Source organism: Mucor mucedo, assembly GCF_025094135.1.
Source record: "Mucor mucedo strain NRRL 3635 chromosome Unknown EV154scaffold_10, whole genome shotgun sequence".
In the NCBI taxonomy this organism is placed as follows: Eukaryota; Fungi; Mucoromycota; class Mucoromycetes; order Mucorales; family Mucoraceae; genus Mucor; species Mucor mucedo.
In genome coordinates this window covers 317,892-336,141 of record NW_026252294.1, presented here as the reverse complement: position 1 = coordinate 336,141, position 18,250 = coordinate 317,892, and the positions used below count along the sequence as shown (strand labels likewise).

Sequence of the window (18,250 nt, the reverse complement as noted above, 5' to 3'; positions counted from 1 at the left end):
TTTCTCTTTTTCTAACTCTTTGAACACACACTCACAGACACGACGGATGGCGAGGATTCTATCATTATGGATACTCTATTTGCAAATTTACTCATGACCAAGAAAGATTACAAGGCCAAAGTCAAACGTCAGCAACAAAAGCAGTTGTCATCTGCTATTCCTATTGAATTAAATGCAATGGAAATGTTGGAATCCATCTATGAGTGAATAGAGCGGCTATTTAAAAAAAAAATTATTATTATTTTTTTTACGATATACACACACACACTTGTAGGATAACTCTCTTTTTACATACTCTTTTTCTCTTTTTTTTAAAAAAAAAAACCTCCCTCTTTTATACATATACATATACACACACATTATACCAAGTTGGCAATGAAGTACGACATTCCAACCTATGCTCTCGTGTCCACCATAACTTTCACAGTAGCCTTCATTGTTTCGTTAAGGTCTTTTACCTGTTCGGATATATGGACAACTTGTTATGCTCCTTCCATCATGTCAACCAACAACTCAATATGTAATAAAAGTTATCTCATTGCATATATCACACATGTCGAATCTCGAAAAATAAGTTTACTGGTAAAACCATTCTTTTCATCAGCACACACACTCCATCTTACTCTTTTTTTTTTTTTTTTAAAAAAAAAAAGGCGCATGTGAATATGACTATTTGTGGATCTCTGTTAATCGGAAGAGGCATTATAAAGCTTGTGTTTGGAGAATTATGGCCCATGGAAAGCCAGGTAAAAAAAAAAGGGGGGGTCAAAGAGTGAAAGTGTGTATGTGTGTGTGTGTGTGGAAAAGAAAATTAATAATTCAATAGCACATGTATGATCGTATGTTGAACTTTTTACTATTCAAAGTGATATTTATTGGGGCTGTCATGGATCCTGTATGGAGACACATCCTAAGACTCTCCATGTGGATTGGCGTACTGGGATTTATGCGGATCTTTAGCTTGCTTAGCCGAGACCGACTTGATAATGTGAGTTCCTTTTTTTTTTTGGGGGGGGGGTCTACCCTATTGTATATTTTTCACACACACACACACACTTACACACAATTGTAAATTAGCTGACAACGGTGGCATTTGTTTCGTTGCAAAAGTATTATAAAATCACCGTCTTGTTGTCAACCATTTTATTTAGTAATATCATCTGGTATCTCGGATCCTTGTATTTCTTTCCAACCTCATTGGCTTTCCTTACCCTGGAGGTAACACAGGATGTGTGTGTGTCTATGTAAATAAATAGGTTAATCCTTCTTCTATATGATAGTTTTTGCCGGTGGTGTTTGATACGATACAGGTATTGATCAAGTATTCTACGCATTTAATGGATTTATGGCGAGAAAATGGATTTGAAAGCAAGCGATGGATTAACTACTATACAGAGCTCAGTGCGGATGTATTGATACTCGGATGCACACTTTTACAATACCTGCAGCTCATGGTAACAAAGACAACAGTTGTGACAGTGGGAAAGGAGGAGGAGGAGGAGGGGTTTTTTTTTTATTTATTTATTTACTTACAATGATGATTGTTATTCATAGTGGATGCATGGTATCTCTTTTGGACTGGTGGACATTGTTTTGTTTTTAAATGTACGCAGTGTGTTGAAGAATCTGCATAATAAGGTGATCATCTATCGTGAGCGATGGATCGCCATGTCGTATGTGAGAGATCGATACGTGGATGCATCTACGGAAGAACTCTCGAGGCATAATGATGATTGTGCTATTTGTCGAGAGCGAATGAAGACGGCCAAGAAGTTAGCCTGTGGCCACCTCTTTCATCTGTAAGTGGCATTTTTTTTTTTTATGTGTGCAACTATATAACATTCAACTTACGCTTCTTAATTAATAAATAGACATTGCTTACACTCTTGGATCCAACATCATGTGTCACGACCTACATGTCCAACCTGTAGGCGTTACTTGTCTCCATCGCCAAAGGAATTGTCCATTTGCAAATAATCAACACACACACACACACACACACACTCACACACACATATGCATTTCTCTCTCTCTCTCTCTCTCTCTCTCTCTCCTTATACCCTTTACGTTTTTTTTTTCTTTTTCTTTTTATTATCTAAAATAACGCATATCAGTATCTTTTTCTCCAATCTAATTTCCAGGAGCAGCCATCTATATACACATGTATTTTAGCATGATTTTTTTTTTTTTGACATGTATGACTTACGTTTTGACTGAGTTCAGCGAAACGAGAACCCACTCTTTCAGAGTGCTTCAAGAACTTGTCGGCACACTTGTTCACGCAACCCTCCTACACACACACAGATAACTACATGAGTGCCTATCTCTCTCTCTCTCTCTATTTTATAAATAACATACCTCCTTGCTGGTCAAAGACTTGCTGGTGAAATCATTGGCACAATCATCGAAACAACGTTGAACCAAGTTACTGTAAAGTCTCATGAAATCCTTCATCTGTTTTTTTATTGGTGGGAAGGGGAGGGGGGTAAGGCGGGGGGAAAAAAAAATATGTCAATTCCACGTTTTTTGTATAAAAAAACACGTTGTTACATGTTTTTTTTTTTCTGGGTTCATTACCTGCTTGTGCTCAATCATGGCACCAATTTGAGCTTGTTCAGCTTGGTTGAAACGAGAGAAATCCATATTGTTTATATATAAAAAAAAGTTGTCGATGAACAAGGGTTATAAAAAAAAAAAAAAAGCGGGTGTAGTAAAAAAAAAAAAGCATATTTTTTTTTTTCCCTTCAAAAAAGTGATTTACGTCACAAAGACGGTCACGATGCGCCCAAAACCCAAAACCGAAAAAAAAAAAAAGGTGTGCGATCTAGATTGGTGATTTTTTGCCAACCCGTGCTAAAGGATGAAATAAACGTGCGCACTGGCTTTGAATATAAATAGATAAGATTAAAAAGGAGAAGACTATTTTTGTACCTGTTAAAAAAGTGTTGCACCCTCATACAAGAAAAAAAAAAAGTGGGGGGGGTGCGATTTTGATGACTGAAGTAAAATATATATATATAAAAAAAAAGGCCTATATCTGTTTATTGTCGCGTTTAGAAAAAAAGAAAGAAAGAAAGAAAAAAAAGGGGTAAAAAGTGCATGTATTTTTTGTTGTTGTATGCAAATCATCTGCAGTAACTGTTTACGTGTTTCATAAAAGGCAACGTATCATTTTGCTTTGCACTAAAAAAAAAAAATTATTTGATAGCAATCAGGGCATTCCGAAAAAAGAAATTAGGCAATTTCTGGAGCAAAAATAGATTTTTGTTGGAATGAGGTCATGGATTGGATAGATATTTTTACCTTTTAAGCAGAAAAGTAAAAAAGAAACTCAACCCCCGCGGAAATGGGAGAGAAAAAAGAGTGCTTCCAAAGGGGCAAGTGAGAAAGGGGGGGGAGTGCCAAAATCAAGCCCCGCGGAAACCTGCTTAGTTCTAAAAGAATCCGCGGAAAAAAAAAAATTTAGTTTTTTATTTTTTATTTTGATTGTTTTACAGTTATATAAATAGAACCGATTTAAAATAAATTTAATTTTTTTTTTTCCTTCCTTCATCTCTTTTTTTTTTAAAACAACTACAAAAATAAAAAAATGTGTGGAATCTTTGGGTAAGAGAGCAAATCATAATGTGTGTCTATTAAGCGTATTAATTAAATATGATATAGTTACTGTAACTTTCTCTGTGAAAAGTCTCGTCGCGATGTCTGTGACACTCTCTTGAACGGTCTCTCTCGTTTGGAGTACAGAGGTTACGATTCTGCCGGTAAGTTATTTCTTTTTTTTTTTTAAAAAGGGGGGGAAACTGTATATTAAGTATATTCCTTAGGTTTCGCTGTGGATGGTGACAAGGAAGACATCATCATCATGAAGCAAGTGGGTAAGGTCGCTGCTTTAAGAAAGCTCGTTGATGAACAACCTGTCGATTTCGCAAAGCCCTTCATCAGCCAATGTGGTATGGCTCATACGCGTTGGGCCACTCATGGTCAACCTTCTCAAATCAACTCTCATCCCCAACGTTCCGATACCACCAATGAATTTGCTGTTGTCCACAACGGTATCATTACCAACTACAAGGAAATCAAGCTCCTTCTCGAAAAGAAGGGTTATGTCTTTGAATCAGACACCGATACTGAATGTGTTGCCAAGTTGACCAAGTATGTCTTTGATTCCCACAACAAGGACATGAACTTCCTTGAATTAGTCAAGGCCGTTGTCAAGGAGTTGGAAGGTTCTTATGCTTTCATCTTCAAGTCTACCTATTTCCCTAACGAAATCGTTGCTACCCGTCGTGGTTCTCCTCTCTTGATTGGTGTCAAGACTGCCAAGAAGCTTAAGGTTGACTTTGTTGATGTTGAGTTTGGTGGACACAAGGATGCCGTTGGAACAGACAGCTCATGTAAGTTTGTGTGTGTGTGTGTGTGTGTGTGTGTGTGTGTGTGTGTATGTGTGTGTGTACGGTTAGACTAAAATAACACTTTTCTTTTGTTTGTTAGTTGCCCCTGTCGAAGGTCAAGATATGTCTCGTCCTGCATTAAATCGTTCTCAATCCAGAGCTTTCTTGAGTGAAGATGGTATGCCTCAACCCATTGAATACTTCTTGGCCTCTGATGCTTCTGCCATTGTTGAACACACCAAGCGTGTCCTTTATTTGGAAGATGATGATATTGCTCACATTGCTGATGGTGAACTTCATATCCATCGTGTTCGTCGTTCCAAGGAAGATAACACTGCTGCTACCCGTTCCATCCAAACCTTGGAAATCGAGTTGGCCGAAATTATGAAGGGTTCTTTCGATCATTTCATGCAAAAGGAAATCTATGAACAACCCGAGTCTGTTGTCAACACCATGCGTGGTCGTGTTAACTTTGAAAACCATGAGGTTACTTTGGGTGGTCTTCGTGGTTTTACTCATATCATTCGTCGTGCTCGTCGTATTATCTTTATTGCCTGTGGTACCTCTTATCACTCTTGTTTAGCTACCCGTTCTATCTTTGAAGAGTTAAACCAAATTGGTACTCAAGCCGAACTTGCTTCTGATTTCTTGGATAGAAGCTCACCTATTTTCCGTGATGATGTTTGCGTCTTTGTTTCTCAATCAGGTGAGACTGCTGATACTATCTTGGCTATGCGTTATTGTTTAGAACGTGGTGCTCTCTGCGTGGGTGTTACCAACACAGTTGGTTCTTCCATCTCCCGTGAAACTCACTGTGGTGTTCATATCAATGCTGGTCCCGAAATCGGTGTTGCTTCCACCAAGGCCTATACCTCTCAATACATTGCCTTGCTCATGATGGCCCTTCAATTGGCCGAAGATACCACTTCCACTCAAAAGAGACGTGAAGAAATTATTGATAGTCTCTACCGCTTGCCTGGTCATATTAAGGAAGTACTTGCTATTGATAATAACCTTCAAAAGCTTGCCTTGGAGACCTTATCCGAAGAAAAGAGTTTGTTGATCTTGGGTCGTGGTTACCAAAATGCCACTTGTCTTGAAGGTGCTCTCAAGATTAAGGAAATCTCTTATATCCACAGTGAAGGTATTCTTGCTGGTGAACTCAAGCACGGTCCTTTGGCTTTGATTGATGAACATATGCCTGTGATTTTATTGATGACTCAAGACTCTCTTTACCCCAAGGTTCAATCTGCTCTTCAACAGGTTGCTGCTCGTAAGGGTACTCCCATCATTATCTGTAACACCGGTGATCAAAACTTGGTCAACCAATTCAAGACTATTGAAGTCCCCAAGACCAGTGATTGTTTGCAAGGTTTGGTCAACATTATTCCCCTTCAATTACTCTCCTACCATCTTGCCATTATCAAGGGTGTCGATGTTGATTTCCCTAGAAACCTTGCCAAGTCTGTCACTGTCGAGTAAATCTTTTATTTTATTTTTTTCATTCTTTATTGCACACACACACACACACACACATTTATATTTTTTCATCCCGCACAAACCAAAAAAAAACATATATACACACCCCACACACCCCACTACCACGTCTTTATTCCCTAATAAAGAAATTTTGACAAAAATAATAATCATGCCAAGTCACGACACCTGTATTTTTTTTTTGTGTGTGTATATAATAGTCTTGTGAGGGTGAATACCCCTTCTCTCTCTCTCTCTATTTTTTTTTTTTTTTTGTTGTTGTTGAAAATGAGTCATTTCCATGATGGCAAAGGATTGCCAGAACCCATCATTACCACGAGTTTATCCAAAAGCTCTTTATCGTCCACGACAAGCTCACTTTCACCTTCCGCCTCCGTCTTGTATAGTCGTCCTTCTCGAACAAACAGTTATCGTGGAAGTATGCCACAGGCACCACTTTCTTCTTCCAGCTCCAAAAACTCTAAACTAGAGCAAATTATTCATGTAAAGAAATCTATTCAGCATGTGGATTTAAACACAGCTAACCCTTATATTTTCATTATGCAGAACTTTTTCACAAAGACTGTACAAATCATTCTCCAATCTAGGATATCTGACGATCATCTCAAAGGTCATCCTCATACGAACACAAGACGCAAAGTCAATAAATGGGTAAAAAAAAAAAAAAATATACATGGATATTATTTTTTTTTAACACGCACAAAAAAGTTCAATATTGCAACTAGTGAGGATGATCAGCTTAAGGATGAATTAAAGTTTTGGAAATTGTTCATCAAGACGCATCAAGACGAGGAACCTCCTCCACTAGTGATTGATATTTATATCGAGACGTCGGAACCCGAATTATTGCAGGAAGGTGAAGATGGACGTGGATGGCATAAATTGAATTTGGGTGTCCAATGTATCCTGATTGAATCCTGGACACTTAAGCTAACGTAAAAGTAGTCCCCCCCCCCCCTTTACTCGTGTATATTTTGTATGGTGAGAATAATAACTAACACATACACTATCTAGACATCCATTGCCTGAAGTCGCTGTGGATTTACCCAATTTGTACAAGAAATCTATCGTCTTCTTTCGGTCTTTGCATTCATTGGTGAGATTATTGCCTGGTCATAAGTTGTATCAACGATTAAATGGTCAGCATGGCGAGATTGATTTACGTTATAGGTTATCTACACACGCGATAAATCGACCGGATGAAATACCACTTGGTAATTAGCCATAAATCGCATCATTTTCCCCCCTCCCCCCCTTTTTTTTTTTCTCACATTTTCTTATCTTAGACAGAAAACTCACAAGTATGGATACTGTGCAGTCCTATGAATTTAAGCATGTCGTGACACCGTTGGGGTAAAACATACACTTACACACACAAAAAAAAAAAGAGAGACACATTTATTATGTATAGTATGACTGGGATAATTGATATTGACATAGTATAGTACCTTAAAACTCTCTTTGAATTATCGAAATCATTGTCAATTTGATATCAGAGAAATTGAGCCTGATAAATCCATGATGGAAGTCGAAGAGAATTTCTTTACACCTACCATGACAAAATATCGACAAGAAAGAGAGGTATGTCTGTTAAAGGAGAAAAAGAGAGAGAGAATAAAAGAAGTGTACAGACACATGACTCACTTTCTTTCTAAAGTCTACAGTCAAGGCGCCTACTACACTCTATCCATCCGTGTCTTCTTCTTCTTCACGACGTACGATGCAACCTTCTTTTCGACCCAGCCGCAGTTATTACCCTACCAGCTCTACATCCACTGTGATCACCTCATTAGAACGACGGATTTCTGCTCCCATTGTACAACCGTTTAAATCACCTTCCTTATCATCTTCACCCCAAAAAGAGCTCATGTGTAACTAAATTTTTTTATTATACGTTTGCATTCTATCATCGATTAACTCCATCTTATAGATCCTTCCCGTTCACAGACGACCACAAGACCGACAGCAACGACAACGACGGTAGGGATGGCAACGGCGGAAAGTGGATCATTTGGACGCAAAGTGGAATTTTCTTCTAGTTTTGAGAAATTTAAAAGTGTAAGCAGTAGTAACAGTAGCAGTCATCCTCGACCCGCATCATTTTTAGCTGCAGCTGATATGGTAAGAAGAGGATCACGCACCAGTGATCAAAGCTCAATTAACCTGGTCAGTTTTTTTTTTTTTTTTTTTTTATTATTATTATCATGCACATTCTGTTTTTTGTATTCACACTCAGTGTTAGGAGTCGGAGGAGGAGGAAGATTTGGAGGATTTTATGAAGTTTATTGGGGATCCACAAGAATTAAAGTTATTTCAACACCATTCTGTCTATTCCGAAGTGGCACCGCAGCAACAAGAGCAATCAAGAGTACATAATAAAAAAGAGACAGAGAGGAAGAGCGTATTATGCAATATGTACACTAAAATACATGTTTTTTTTTTATTTTAGTTATCCCATTTTAGGAATATGCAAGAAACTCACACCATTTTATCGGATTCGATGTCATTTAGTATGCAGGCAAAGGATAATCAAAGTAGTATGGAATCCTCTTCTTATAACAAGGGATTAAATCTACCTGTTCGACCTTCACCTCTGCATAACACTGAATTGATCTCACCTCCTGCCACCAGCAGTAATGTCAAGGAAGTCTTATCGGCGGATGAGATTGTTTCGCAATCGCCCTTAAAGAATCGACAGGCCCCACCTCCGCCTCCGCCACCGACTGCGCCCGTACGACGTATCAGTACGAGTCATGAGGACGATGATTCGTTGGTCTTTAAGATGAGTGAGTTAAGTGGAGCTTATGAAGATGAAACTGAACATCGATCCAGTATGCGAAGGATCCATAGTAGTGGGAATATACCCAGTACTACTAAAATGATGCAAGTTCAAACTACAGGTCACACCAGTGATGATGGTACACATCATCGACATCAACTTACTAACAGACTGTTCTACAATGACCTTTGAATTCTCTCTCTCTTATTTTTTCCACTTAAAATAAAAAAAAAAATTCTTTAAAAATATGACAAGGGATTCTTTAATTTGGTTACAAGAAAAATATATTTCCGGGAGAGGGGAAAATGTATATTCTTTTTTTTTTTTTTTATAATTACACTTTCTTTTCTTTTTTCTTCCCTTTTTCTCTTATTGCTTCTTTTTTTAATTTATTCATAAAAAATGTGCGTCATGCTATTGTTTTTGTTTGCTTTTTTATGTACAGTTCATTTAGCGTCATCCAGTGAAAACATGTGCTTGGATGCACCTGCAGAGTTTTTGGGAAAACCTATTCGGTTTCAATGGAATTCATGTGAGACCCAACGTGTACGCCAACGCAAAAGATCATATCTCCGATCGGCTCCTATGGAGATCGCATTTCAATGCCTTCATACCGAACCTTCCATCTGCAATAAAGCAGAACGTGCCTTTCAAAAGGCTGGGAAAACCATTGCCTCTACCTTTTTGTTTAAGGAACCCGTACGTGTCAATGCTACGATGATGTCCTTTTGTCAGGTCACGGGCGAGTGTGGTAAAAATATGATGACCTTGGGTGGTTCTTCACCTGCTCGAGCCATTCCTTTATTAAACAGTGATGGGATGACTCGATTACATCCACAGGCTTTGGTGAAGCAATTCGGTCTGACAGATCATCCTGCCTTTGCCCCGTTTGATATCATTGGTATCTTTAATGCAGATGCACCCTTTTGGTTCGAGGTAAATGACATACATACAAAAAAAAAACAGTTGAGAGGGGAAGGGGCTGGATGGTTGACAAAAAGAGATAAAATAGGAAGATAATGTGCCTATTGGTAGAAACCAAGCAGATTTTTCATTTGTGATACTTGTAAGTTGAGTGTTTTTAGTTTATATGTTCATTTTTAATAGAAAGTAAACAAACATGTGTATAAAAAAAGTGAAAAAAAAAATTAGCATGAATTGATGCATGGGCTTGGATTCTATTCTGGCTGGAATGAATATATTGGACCTCACATGATCACACCGGACCCTTCACCCTTTCTTGCGAACCAATTGATGCTTTCGATCAATCCTGGTACGACGGCCATTCATCCTAGTCAATTCCTGGAGAGTGCGATGGATCGATTGATGACGGACGAGAAAGGACGGTTCGTTTCGGAACACACCAGAGAACTGAATCGGATGGAAGCAGAGAGTCTAGAAGCGTTGGTGACGGATCCACGATTTAAGACAGTGCAGAGCGTGAGTGAATTTGCAACCGAACCTGGTACATTGGGAATCCAACTTTCGAAAGAAGAATGGGTAGTGTTAGAAACGGGTTTGAGCCCCTTTCAACCGGGATCGTCTATCTCGCATGTTGCTTACTCGGAGTATACACATACGCCAGATTTTTTGATGCGTTTTATGCAAGATCGGGGGTTGACTTTGCAAGAGGCGGTACAACGAGGAGAAGGAAAAGGTCCTATTGGTCCACTCTTGCTAAGGATCTTTGAAGAAATGGGTTACGCCACTGTAAATCAACCGGATACTGTGCCTCCCTTGATGTTGTTTCGATCGGGTATTCAAAAAAATCAACGTCTCGACAAGGGGACTTCTTCTTCGATGGCCATTCATAATTCACCCACTCTTTTGTATTTATTCTTTTATCTTTTGATTGTTCTTATTTATTAAAAAAAAAAAAAAATTGGATGCTGTGCATTCATACCTCCTCCCCTCCTTGTTGTTTTCTTATATTCTACTATCCTCCCCAAATAACAGCTTATAAGTTTAATTTATACATTTAAAGTGAGTTTTGAAAAAAAAAAAATTACATCATGCTTCTTCTGAGACGACCTTTATTCAAAATAATCTTTTTTAGGATTTCAACCTCGTTTTATTCTTACAGCCAACTCTTTTCATTGTAATCAATACCATGTTGTCATGACATGTAGTATCAATTTTCATCGGGTAATCTTCTTTGGATCATGGCTAGTTCGTGTACATATAACGTCTGTTTTCATTGTCTGGGTAAAAAAAAAATATTACAGTAGTACACGATCTCTAAAAAACGACAGTGTCACCACCAAATTGCATAAATTATAGGAAAAGAGGGAGCGGAGTGGGAATTTGCAAAACCCTCTTCTTATTGACACCCTTTTTCATTTCGACAAACAAATTTAACAAATAAGCTTTAATAATTTTTTATGCGTTCATTCCTGTTTTGTTTTTGCTTTTCAAAAGAAACAGACTAAAGTAAAGGATCTACAGCCAAAGTGGCTTGTAACGAAGTAATTAGTAAAACAGCTGCGGGAGTTTCTTTTTTGCTCATAATACCCTTTACTTTCACCTCTCAAAATGATCAAATTGCGCGGGTTTATTTTGAGATTATGAGTACAGTTTATAGGAAAGTGCTTTTTTCTGGGAGTAATACGTGGTTTTTTTTTTTGTCGAGGGAAAATGAGCCGTTATTAAAATATGTTCCACCCAGCTTGGTTGTCAAGCTTGGTTTATATTCTTTTGTCTTTTATGTTCATACGGATTTTTGGGACCCGTTCTGTGTTCCTTCCTTCTCGTGTTTATCCTGTGAGTACCAATATTCTTAGGGAAACTAAGAGAAACTTTTTTTCGGTTTAAAATAAAAATCCTGTTCTCCTTGTAATGCAAAATGGCAAACGTGCTTAGTAAAAACATGTGAATGCATCTATGTACGACTGTGATTACTTAATCTCAAAAAACAACAAACACTTTATCACATAGTATACTCGCCAAATGGCTAAAAAAGTTATTTTAATCTCTTCTTTCATCGCAAAACACCTAAATGAATACTTTCGAATCTTTGCCTCATGAAATCTGGGACATCATTATGTTCTATGTTGGAGACCATGCAAAGAAGAGTCAAGTGATGGCTGTAAATAAGAAATGGTACAATTTATACTTATCACTCGCCTACACTGCTCCCGTCATCGACTTGAACTCATGTCCCTCCAAATTTAATGGTTTTTTTAATTCACCGTTCAATCCAGGGCAGTACACAACGTCCATTACTTTGCAACATTTTGGAGGAGATACGGAGTACTACGCAGATATTACTGAAAGCAAACTTTATCGATTAATGATGCAGACGCCCCACGTAAAAGAAGTCGAATTCGATCAGATCAAACGTTTTGATACGAGGTACTGGGATTATTTTTATAAGGCACTCAAAGCGGCAAACACATGGAAATTACACAAATTGCCAAACAATTGGTATTTGTCTCATATATATAAACAAGCTATATTGGTACATGCCACTTATTGGAAATGTGTGAAGCATTTAAAGCATTCAATTAGCTCCGTACGTCTGATTAAAACTAAAAAGCCAAAAATGATGAATTTCAGATTTTTAAATCAATTTACTGCGTTGAGATCATTGAACATCACTAAAGGTTTGCTTAAACGCGTATACGACTTGGATATTCTGCTTCAACAAGTCTCTCAGCTGGAGGAGATCGAGGTGGATTTTTCAGACACGAGCTTCGTTCCAGATTTTTCTCGAAATGGTGGAATGATCCTAGGTGGAGAGTATCCGAACATAAAGACAATAATATTTCATTCGTTTGTTTTTCAAACCGATCATCAAGCGTGCATATTTTATACCAATTTCACAGGACTTCAAAAACTACACATTACAGGCATTCAAAACGAACTCATTTTAAGACCAGAAACCGAAATGAAGTTCTTCACAATGCTATCGTCACTTTTGGATTACAATTTTGGCCTCCGTGGAAGCTTTATTGGCAAGTCTGATTTTGTTAGCAGAAACTGTATGCAAGTAAATCACGCTTTGTTGTCTGGTCGTCGTCGTGGAGACAATCCAATTCCCATCTGTGTTGAAAAATCAATACTCTTCCCTGATGGGGCGATACGACATACAATTTGGAATGATCATATTGCTGCGAGGCGTATTCTTTTAGGCTTAGGACCAAATATACAGCAACTTGAACTTTCTGACATAAAAGATGAGCATATACAAGACTCTCTGGAGGTTCTTTTCAGTAACCAGCACAAAAAATTACGCTATATTGTATTCCAAAGGCTCAATTTTACCATGCTAACCAACGCAAATTTGGTTTTTACAGGGTGCATAGATAGTGTACAGTTTGAAGTTTGCACACTTTCCGAACAGGCACTTCAATTTTTATTAGCCTGCTTTACAAATTTAAGAAAAGTTCATTTTAAAGCCTGCGTGTTTTCTGATTCTTTCAAGCATACGTCGATCTGTGTAACCATGCCAAAGACTGATATCCAACAACTCTGTATAACGTATCAAAGACCTCCGAATAATGAATTAGGATATCGTCATAAGGAAAGATGGAATCGTGCTAAACCGCGTGTGCCATTTCCTTTGGTTTCAATTACGTTGATTAACGAAGGTACTACGAAATATTATCATACGAAATATGAAGTAGTACCAGTGGTTATGGAAACAACAGAAAAAGAATTTCTTCAACTCAGAGAAAATGCAACGCGATTTGTACCTTGCCCGTACGTTATAGCTATTCAGGCCAAATCGATTCGAGAACTTACAATTATGAACCATAAAACTCATCCATCAACAGACATTCACATGAATTTATAGCTTATAAAAAGTCTTCATTATACTAATTATAATAAATTTATTTTTATAATTCTTCTAAATGTTTCCCAAAGAAAAAAAAAATATTGCATGCTGATTGATGATCGGAATAAGGCCATATGTTGGCTTCATGTTTAGTTGTGTACATGTTTCATATAATGCGTGGTGGTCCATCAAATTATTAAAAATCGTTTCCATATCTTTTGGTCGGCTACTGCTTAATTTCAGTCAAAGCTGGTGGATCAATTTGACGGAGACATTTATAATTTCAAATTAGGCGCTGGTCGGGAGCAAATGAAATTGTGTTTCTGCTGTTTTCACAACTACAAGTCTGTCTTCGTCTCTAGTGTAGTAGTAACTTATATACTATCTTTATCTGGCAATGTGAACTAAATCAAAGGAACAGTGTGAGGATTTTCTACCATCTTATAATCACCATTAAATGTCATCTTACATCATTCAAATTATTAATAAAAGTGCACAAAATGGAAGATGGTACGATAGTTAGACAGTGTGGATGTCAGTTAATGGCATAATAATATTTAAGCAAAAAAAAGCAAACTATTTATCAAAACGACAGCCTGCAAACTGGATCCTGTCCAATTTTATAAAGCGAGCTGATAGCCCTTGGAAAAATTGCTTAGAGAATTCACAGTCACTTAACGTTGTTACAAATACTTTGGATGTAACCTGTATCGCCTTCTTTTTTCGAAGTGCCCATAAACGTTTGTTACTATGTTAAAAAAGAAAAAGAAAAAATGCGAGTCATTTATTTACGTTTTAATGTCTGTTTTGGATTTATACTGATAAAATGATTGTGCATGAGTCTAAAGAACTTTGCGCCGTGTTCATTCATACGAGCACAACTACGCCAGATTATTTGTTGTATTTATCTAATATAAACAAATGGCTTCTATTTTCTAAAAAGTGGGGGAGGAGCTGGAAACCATTTTTATATTTTGAACATGCTAAATGTGTATATTATAACATCACCAGTGCCGATATGGTAGTTATAGGGTCTATTACGCCGCATATTTAATGTGTGCATAGCTACGCAGAGCTACTATTTTTAGTGATAAATACCTCTTACCATTCAATAAGCCGTTTGGGAAGGAGACAAAGAAACAACTTACGTAGTACAAGCAATTTGTTGAACGTCTGGGTAGTACCACCTATATATAAATTTGAGAAAATGAGCGGGCACAGGACTTGACTTTTAAACTTATAAGTGGAATATGCAAAAAGGTCTTTGATACCTTTTCATTTTAACAAAAGGTTCCAACCATTACGCTTCCGTAAAGCAATCACTCATTCATTCGTGTTTAATTTTGCTTATTACAAGAAATATGCTAAAGTAAAGGATCTACAGTCAAAGTGGTTTGTGCCGCAGTCATAGAAATAATTTAGTATAAACAACAGCTGTGAGCGTTTTCTTTGTTCACCTCTCATTGTATGCCTCTTTAATGATAATTCAATTGTGCGGGTACGTAGTACTGCCTGTTATATATGAAATCTCAAGTATGATACTGATTTGTGTACTGTACACTGACTCCAATCCCACCTTCTCAGACCACTGTGATGTATTCTTACATATTACACATTGTGGTGTGGAACTTACTTCCCGCGGGATTCGTTCATTGTTTGGTATTTGATGTTTTGACTTTGAATGTATGAAACGGGTTTATATTGAATTCCCAAGTACAGTTGATGTGAAGGTTTAAAGGGAAGTACATTTTCTTGGGGGTAATGCGTGGTTCTTTTTTTTTCAAGGGTGATAAAATGAGCCACTCTTAAAACACGTTCCACCCAGCTTGGTGGTCAAGCTTGGTTTGTTTTTTTGTCTTCCATGTTTACATTAGGTTTTGGGACCTGATCTGTGTTGCCACCTTCCCGTTTTGTCCTGTGAATAACAATATTCTTTGGGAAACTCCAAGAAATATACCTTTTATTTTTGGTTTATAATAAGCATCCTATTTTTTAAAAGACGTCAGTCTTGTGGTCTAGGATAGTTGTAATTTGTCCTTAAAAGTTTTAATTCAAATTTTTGAAGAGCATCGATAAAGCACAAATAAACCAAGTTGTTCAAAATAGAGTATGAAGGGGGTAGTGTTTCAATAGCCCGCACTAACAAATGAGTGGACATCTATTTGTTAACACAAAAACTGATTCTCCTTGTAATGCACAATGGCAAATGCGCTTAGTAAAAACATGTGCATACATTTATTTACGACTGTGAATAATTAACCTCAAAAAAACAACAAACAATTTATCATATAATCTGCTCGTCAAATGGCAACAAAGTTATTTTGATCTTTTCTTTTATTGCAAATCATCTAAATGGGTACTTTCGAATCTTTACCTCATGAAATCCGAGACATAATCATTCTCTATGCTGGAGACCATGTAAAGGAAAGCCAACTGATGGCTGTAAATAAGAACTGGTACAATATATATTTAGCACTCGCCTACACTGCCCCCGCCATCGATTTGAGCTCTAAACCCTCCAAATTTTATGGTATTGCGGATTCTCCGTTTCATCCAGGGCATTACACAACGTCCATTACTTTTCGATCTTTTAGCGCAGAGCCAGGATACACCCAAAGCAAGCTTTATCGCTTAATGATGCATACGCCCCACGTTAAGGAAGTCAAGTTCCACCAGATTGGAAACGTTGAAGCGCAAGACTGGGAATACTTTTATAAAGTGCTCAAAACTGCAAACGCCTGGAAACTGCATTGCTTACCAGACGATTGGAAATTAAAACCTTTGAATGATATAGCCGACATGACATTGATTTATTCTACCTACTTGAAATGTGCGCAACATTTGAAGCACACAATTAATTCTCTCCGCTTGATGAAAGAAATGATGCCAACGAATATGGATCTCAGTTTTTTAAATGTATTAACCGCGTTGCGATCCTTAAATATCACTAAGGGTTTCCTCAAAAGCGTATATGACTTGGATCCTTTGCTTCAACAAGTCCCCATGCTGGAGGAGCTTAAGGTGGATTTCAAAAAGACAAGTTTCATTTCAGATCATGACAACGGTGGAATAATCCTGAATAGAGAGTATCCGAGTATAAAGACACTTAATTTCCATTCCTTTGTCTTTCAAACAGACCAGCAAGCACGCATATTTTACACTAATTTCACAAGCCTTCAAAAATTACGCTTCATAGGCATTCAAAACGAGCTCACAATAAAACCAGAAATAGCAGAGAAGTTTTTCACGATGCTTTCGTCACTTTTGGATTATGATTTTTACATTCATGGAACTTTTATTGGCAAGTTTGATTTCATCAATGCCAACTGTCTGCAAGAAACGCACGTTTGCATACAAAATTATGAAAATATGACCGATGCGGTCCGTGTCAAAAAATCAAAAGACTTCCCCGATGGAATGATAGATTATTATTTTTCAGATAATCGTGACGTTGCGATGCGTACGTTATTAGACTTAGGTCCGAATATACAGCAAATCCAACTTATTGATGTGGCGACCATATATATTGAATACTATCTGGATATTATTCTTAGTAATCAGCACAAAGATCTACACTCTATTGTATTCCATAGTCACATAACTCAACCATTTGTCAGGACAGATTATGTCTTTAAAAGTTCCATCCAAAATATATCGTTCCGTCATCGTAGACTTTCCAACAATGCTCTTAGAGATTTATCAGCTCTCTTTACAAATTTGAAGGTGGTTCATTTCAAAGCTTGTCAATTTGATCAATCTTCCAATGATAATACGATCAATATAATCATGCCAGATACTGCTATCGACCAGCTCTGGGTATCTTGTGGTGTAATCTTCCATAAATTGTTTCAGGATGAGTATCCCAAAAGATGGGATCCAGATATGCTTCCTTTGGTTTCAATCACGTTGACAGAAGAGGGTGTGAAAAGATTCTATTACACAATATTAGATAAAGGGATACCAGTGGTTTTGGAAACGACAAGAACACACTTTCATCTACTCGCCAAAGCAACGCCGAATTATAAAGCCATGACTAAAATTATAAAAGTCTACGTTAAATCGGTCCGAGAGCTTTCATTGAAATTAAATAATGATCGATCAAAAGATATTCTAATGATGTTCTAACTTTCGAAAAAAAATTTCAAGCGTATAATAATAATCCAACCAGACAACATTTGTGATACTCATAATATATATATGTAGTTTATTAAATGTTTCCCAAAGAAAAAAATAAACAAAATCAATTGTGTGCTAATTGATAAACACAGACATACGAAAGAAAAAAGCTTGAAACATGTTCAGTGGCATGGTTTGGGAGTTTGGGGTTTGGATTTAAAGAAAAGTGCTTCTTCTCGGGGTAATGCGTGATTCTCTCTTTTTTTTTTTTTTTTTTTTTTTTTTTTTTGAAGGGTGATAAAATGAGTCGTTATTAAATCACGTTGGGTCCAGCTTGGTCGTCAAGCTTGATTAAACGTTTCGTCTCTCATGTTTACACTGGTGTTTAGGACTTGTTCTAGGGATCCACCTTCTTGTGGTAGTTGTTCTGTGAGTACCAATGTTCTTTGGAAACTAACAGAAACACAACATCTTTTATTTTTCGGTTAAAAAACACATCCTATATTATACATCACTCTTATTAGGTCTATTGCAGCTACAGATTATTCTTATAAGTTTTGATTTCATATTTTAAAGAGTATCGATAAATCACAAATAAACTAACTTGATCAAAATAGAGTATGATGGGGACAGCATTTCAATAACCCGCACTTCCATATGAGTGGATGTAATCTGTCTGTAAACTCAAAA

At 37.2% G+C, this 18,250-nt stretch overlaps 7 protein-coding genes across 7 annotated transcripts; 6 read left to right on the top strand and 1 right to left on the bottom strand.

The window, feature by feature from the left end:
* Positions 1-665: 665 nt before the first annotated feature.
* On the top strand, positions 666-1,977 carry EV154DRAFT_559320 (uncharacterized protein; the record flags this gene model as incomplete). The annotated part of the gene is made up of 6 exons (XM_051605541.1): positions 666-746; positions 827-988; positions 1,078-1,218; positions 1,281-1,454; positions 1,555-1,799; positions 1,872-1,977. 6 exons carry the CDS (start codon positions 666-668, stop codon positions 1,975-1,977), a joined length of 909 nt encoding a protein of 302 aa, XP_051461978.1.
* A 37-nt stretch (positions 1,978-2,014) lies between these two features.
* EV154DRAFT_436511 (Tim10/DDP family zinc finger protein) lies at positions 2,015-2,787 on the bottom strand. Its single transcript, XM_051596822.1, has 4 exons — positions 2,578-2,787; positions 2,359-2,454; positions 2,207-2,290; positions 2,015-2,151 (listed from the first exon to the last, which is right to left on the bottom strand). The coding sequence occupies exons 1-4, from the start codon at positions 2,641-2,643 to the stop codon at positions 2,131-2,133; spliced, it is 267 nt and encodes an 88-aa protein (XP_051461977.1). The 5' UTR covers positions 2,644-2,787; the 3' UTR covers positions 2,015-2,130.
* A 744-nt stretch (positions 2,788-3,531) lies between these two features.
* EV154DRAFT_436507 (glutamine-fructose-6-phosphate transaminase) lies at positions 3,532-6,031 on the top strand. Its single transcript, XM_051596821.1, has 4 exons — positions 3,532-3,606; positions 3,664-3,761; positions 3,825-4,394; positions 4,492-6,031. Exons 1-4 carry the CDS (start codon positions 3,590-3,592, stop codon positions 5,871-5,873), a joined length of 2,067 nt encoding a protein of 688 aa, XP_051461976.1. The 5' UTR covers positions 3,532-3,589; the 3' UTR covers positions 5,874-6,031.
* Positions 6,032-6,044: 13 nt separating this feature from the next.
* EV154DRAFT_495307 (autophagy-related protein 13-domain-containing protein) lies at positions 6,045-8,913 on the top strand. Its single transcript, XM_051600022.1, has 9 exons — positions 6,045-6,371; positions 6,435-6,823; positions 6,903-7,102; positions 7,175-7,241; positions 7,334-7,469; positions 7,546-7,759; positions 7,819-8,054; positions 8,131-8,256; positions 8,338-8,913. The coding sequence occupies exons 1-9, from the start codon at positions 6,156-6,158 to the stop codon at positions 8,857-8,859; spliced, it is 2,106 nt and encodes a 701-aa protein (XP_051461975.1). The 5' UTR covers positions 6,045-6,155; the 3' UTR covers positions 8,860-8,913.
* A 225-nt stretch (positions 8,914-9,138) lies between these two features.
* On the top strand, positions 9,139-10,536 carry EV154DRAFT_477357 (uncharacterized protein; the record flags this gene model as incomplete). The annotated part of the gene is made up of 2 exons (XM_051598098.1): positions 9,139-9,603; positions 9,820-10,536. The coding sequence occupies 2 exons, from the start codon at positions 9,139-9,141 to the stop codon at positions 10,534-10,536; spliced, it is 1,182 nt and encodes a 393-aa protein (XP_051461974.1).
* Positions 10,537-11,662: 1,126 nt separating this feature from the next.
* Positions 11,663-13,482, top strand: EV154DRAFT_573355 (uncharacterized protein; the record flags this gene model as incomplete). The annotated part of the gene is made up of 1 exon (XM_051606388.1): positions 11,663-13,482. One exon carries the CDS (start codon positions 11,663-11,665, stop codon positions 13,460-13,462), a length of 1,800 nt encoding a protein of 599 aa, XP_051461973.1. The 3' UTR covers positions 13,463-13,482.
* Positions 13,483-16,551: 3,069 nt separating this feature from the next.
* EV154DRAFT_495299 (uncharacterized protein) lies at positions 16,552-17,668 on the top strand. The gene has a single exon (XM_051600021.1). The coding sequence runs from the start codon at positions 16,694-16,696 to the stop codon at positions 17,567-17,569; it is 876 nt and encodes a 291-aa protein (XP_051461972.1). The 5' UTR covers positions 16,552-16,693; the 3' UTR covers positions 17,570-17,668.
* The last annotated feature ends 582 nt before the right edge of the window (positions 17,669-18,250 follow it).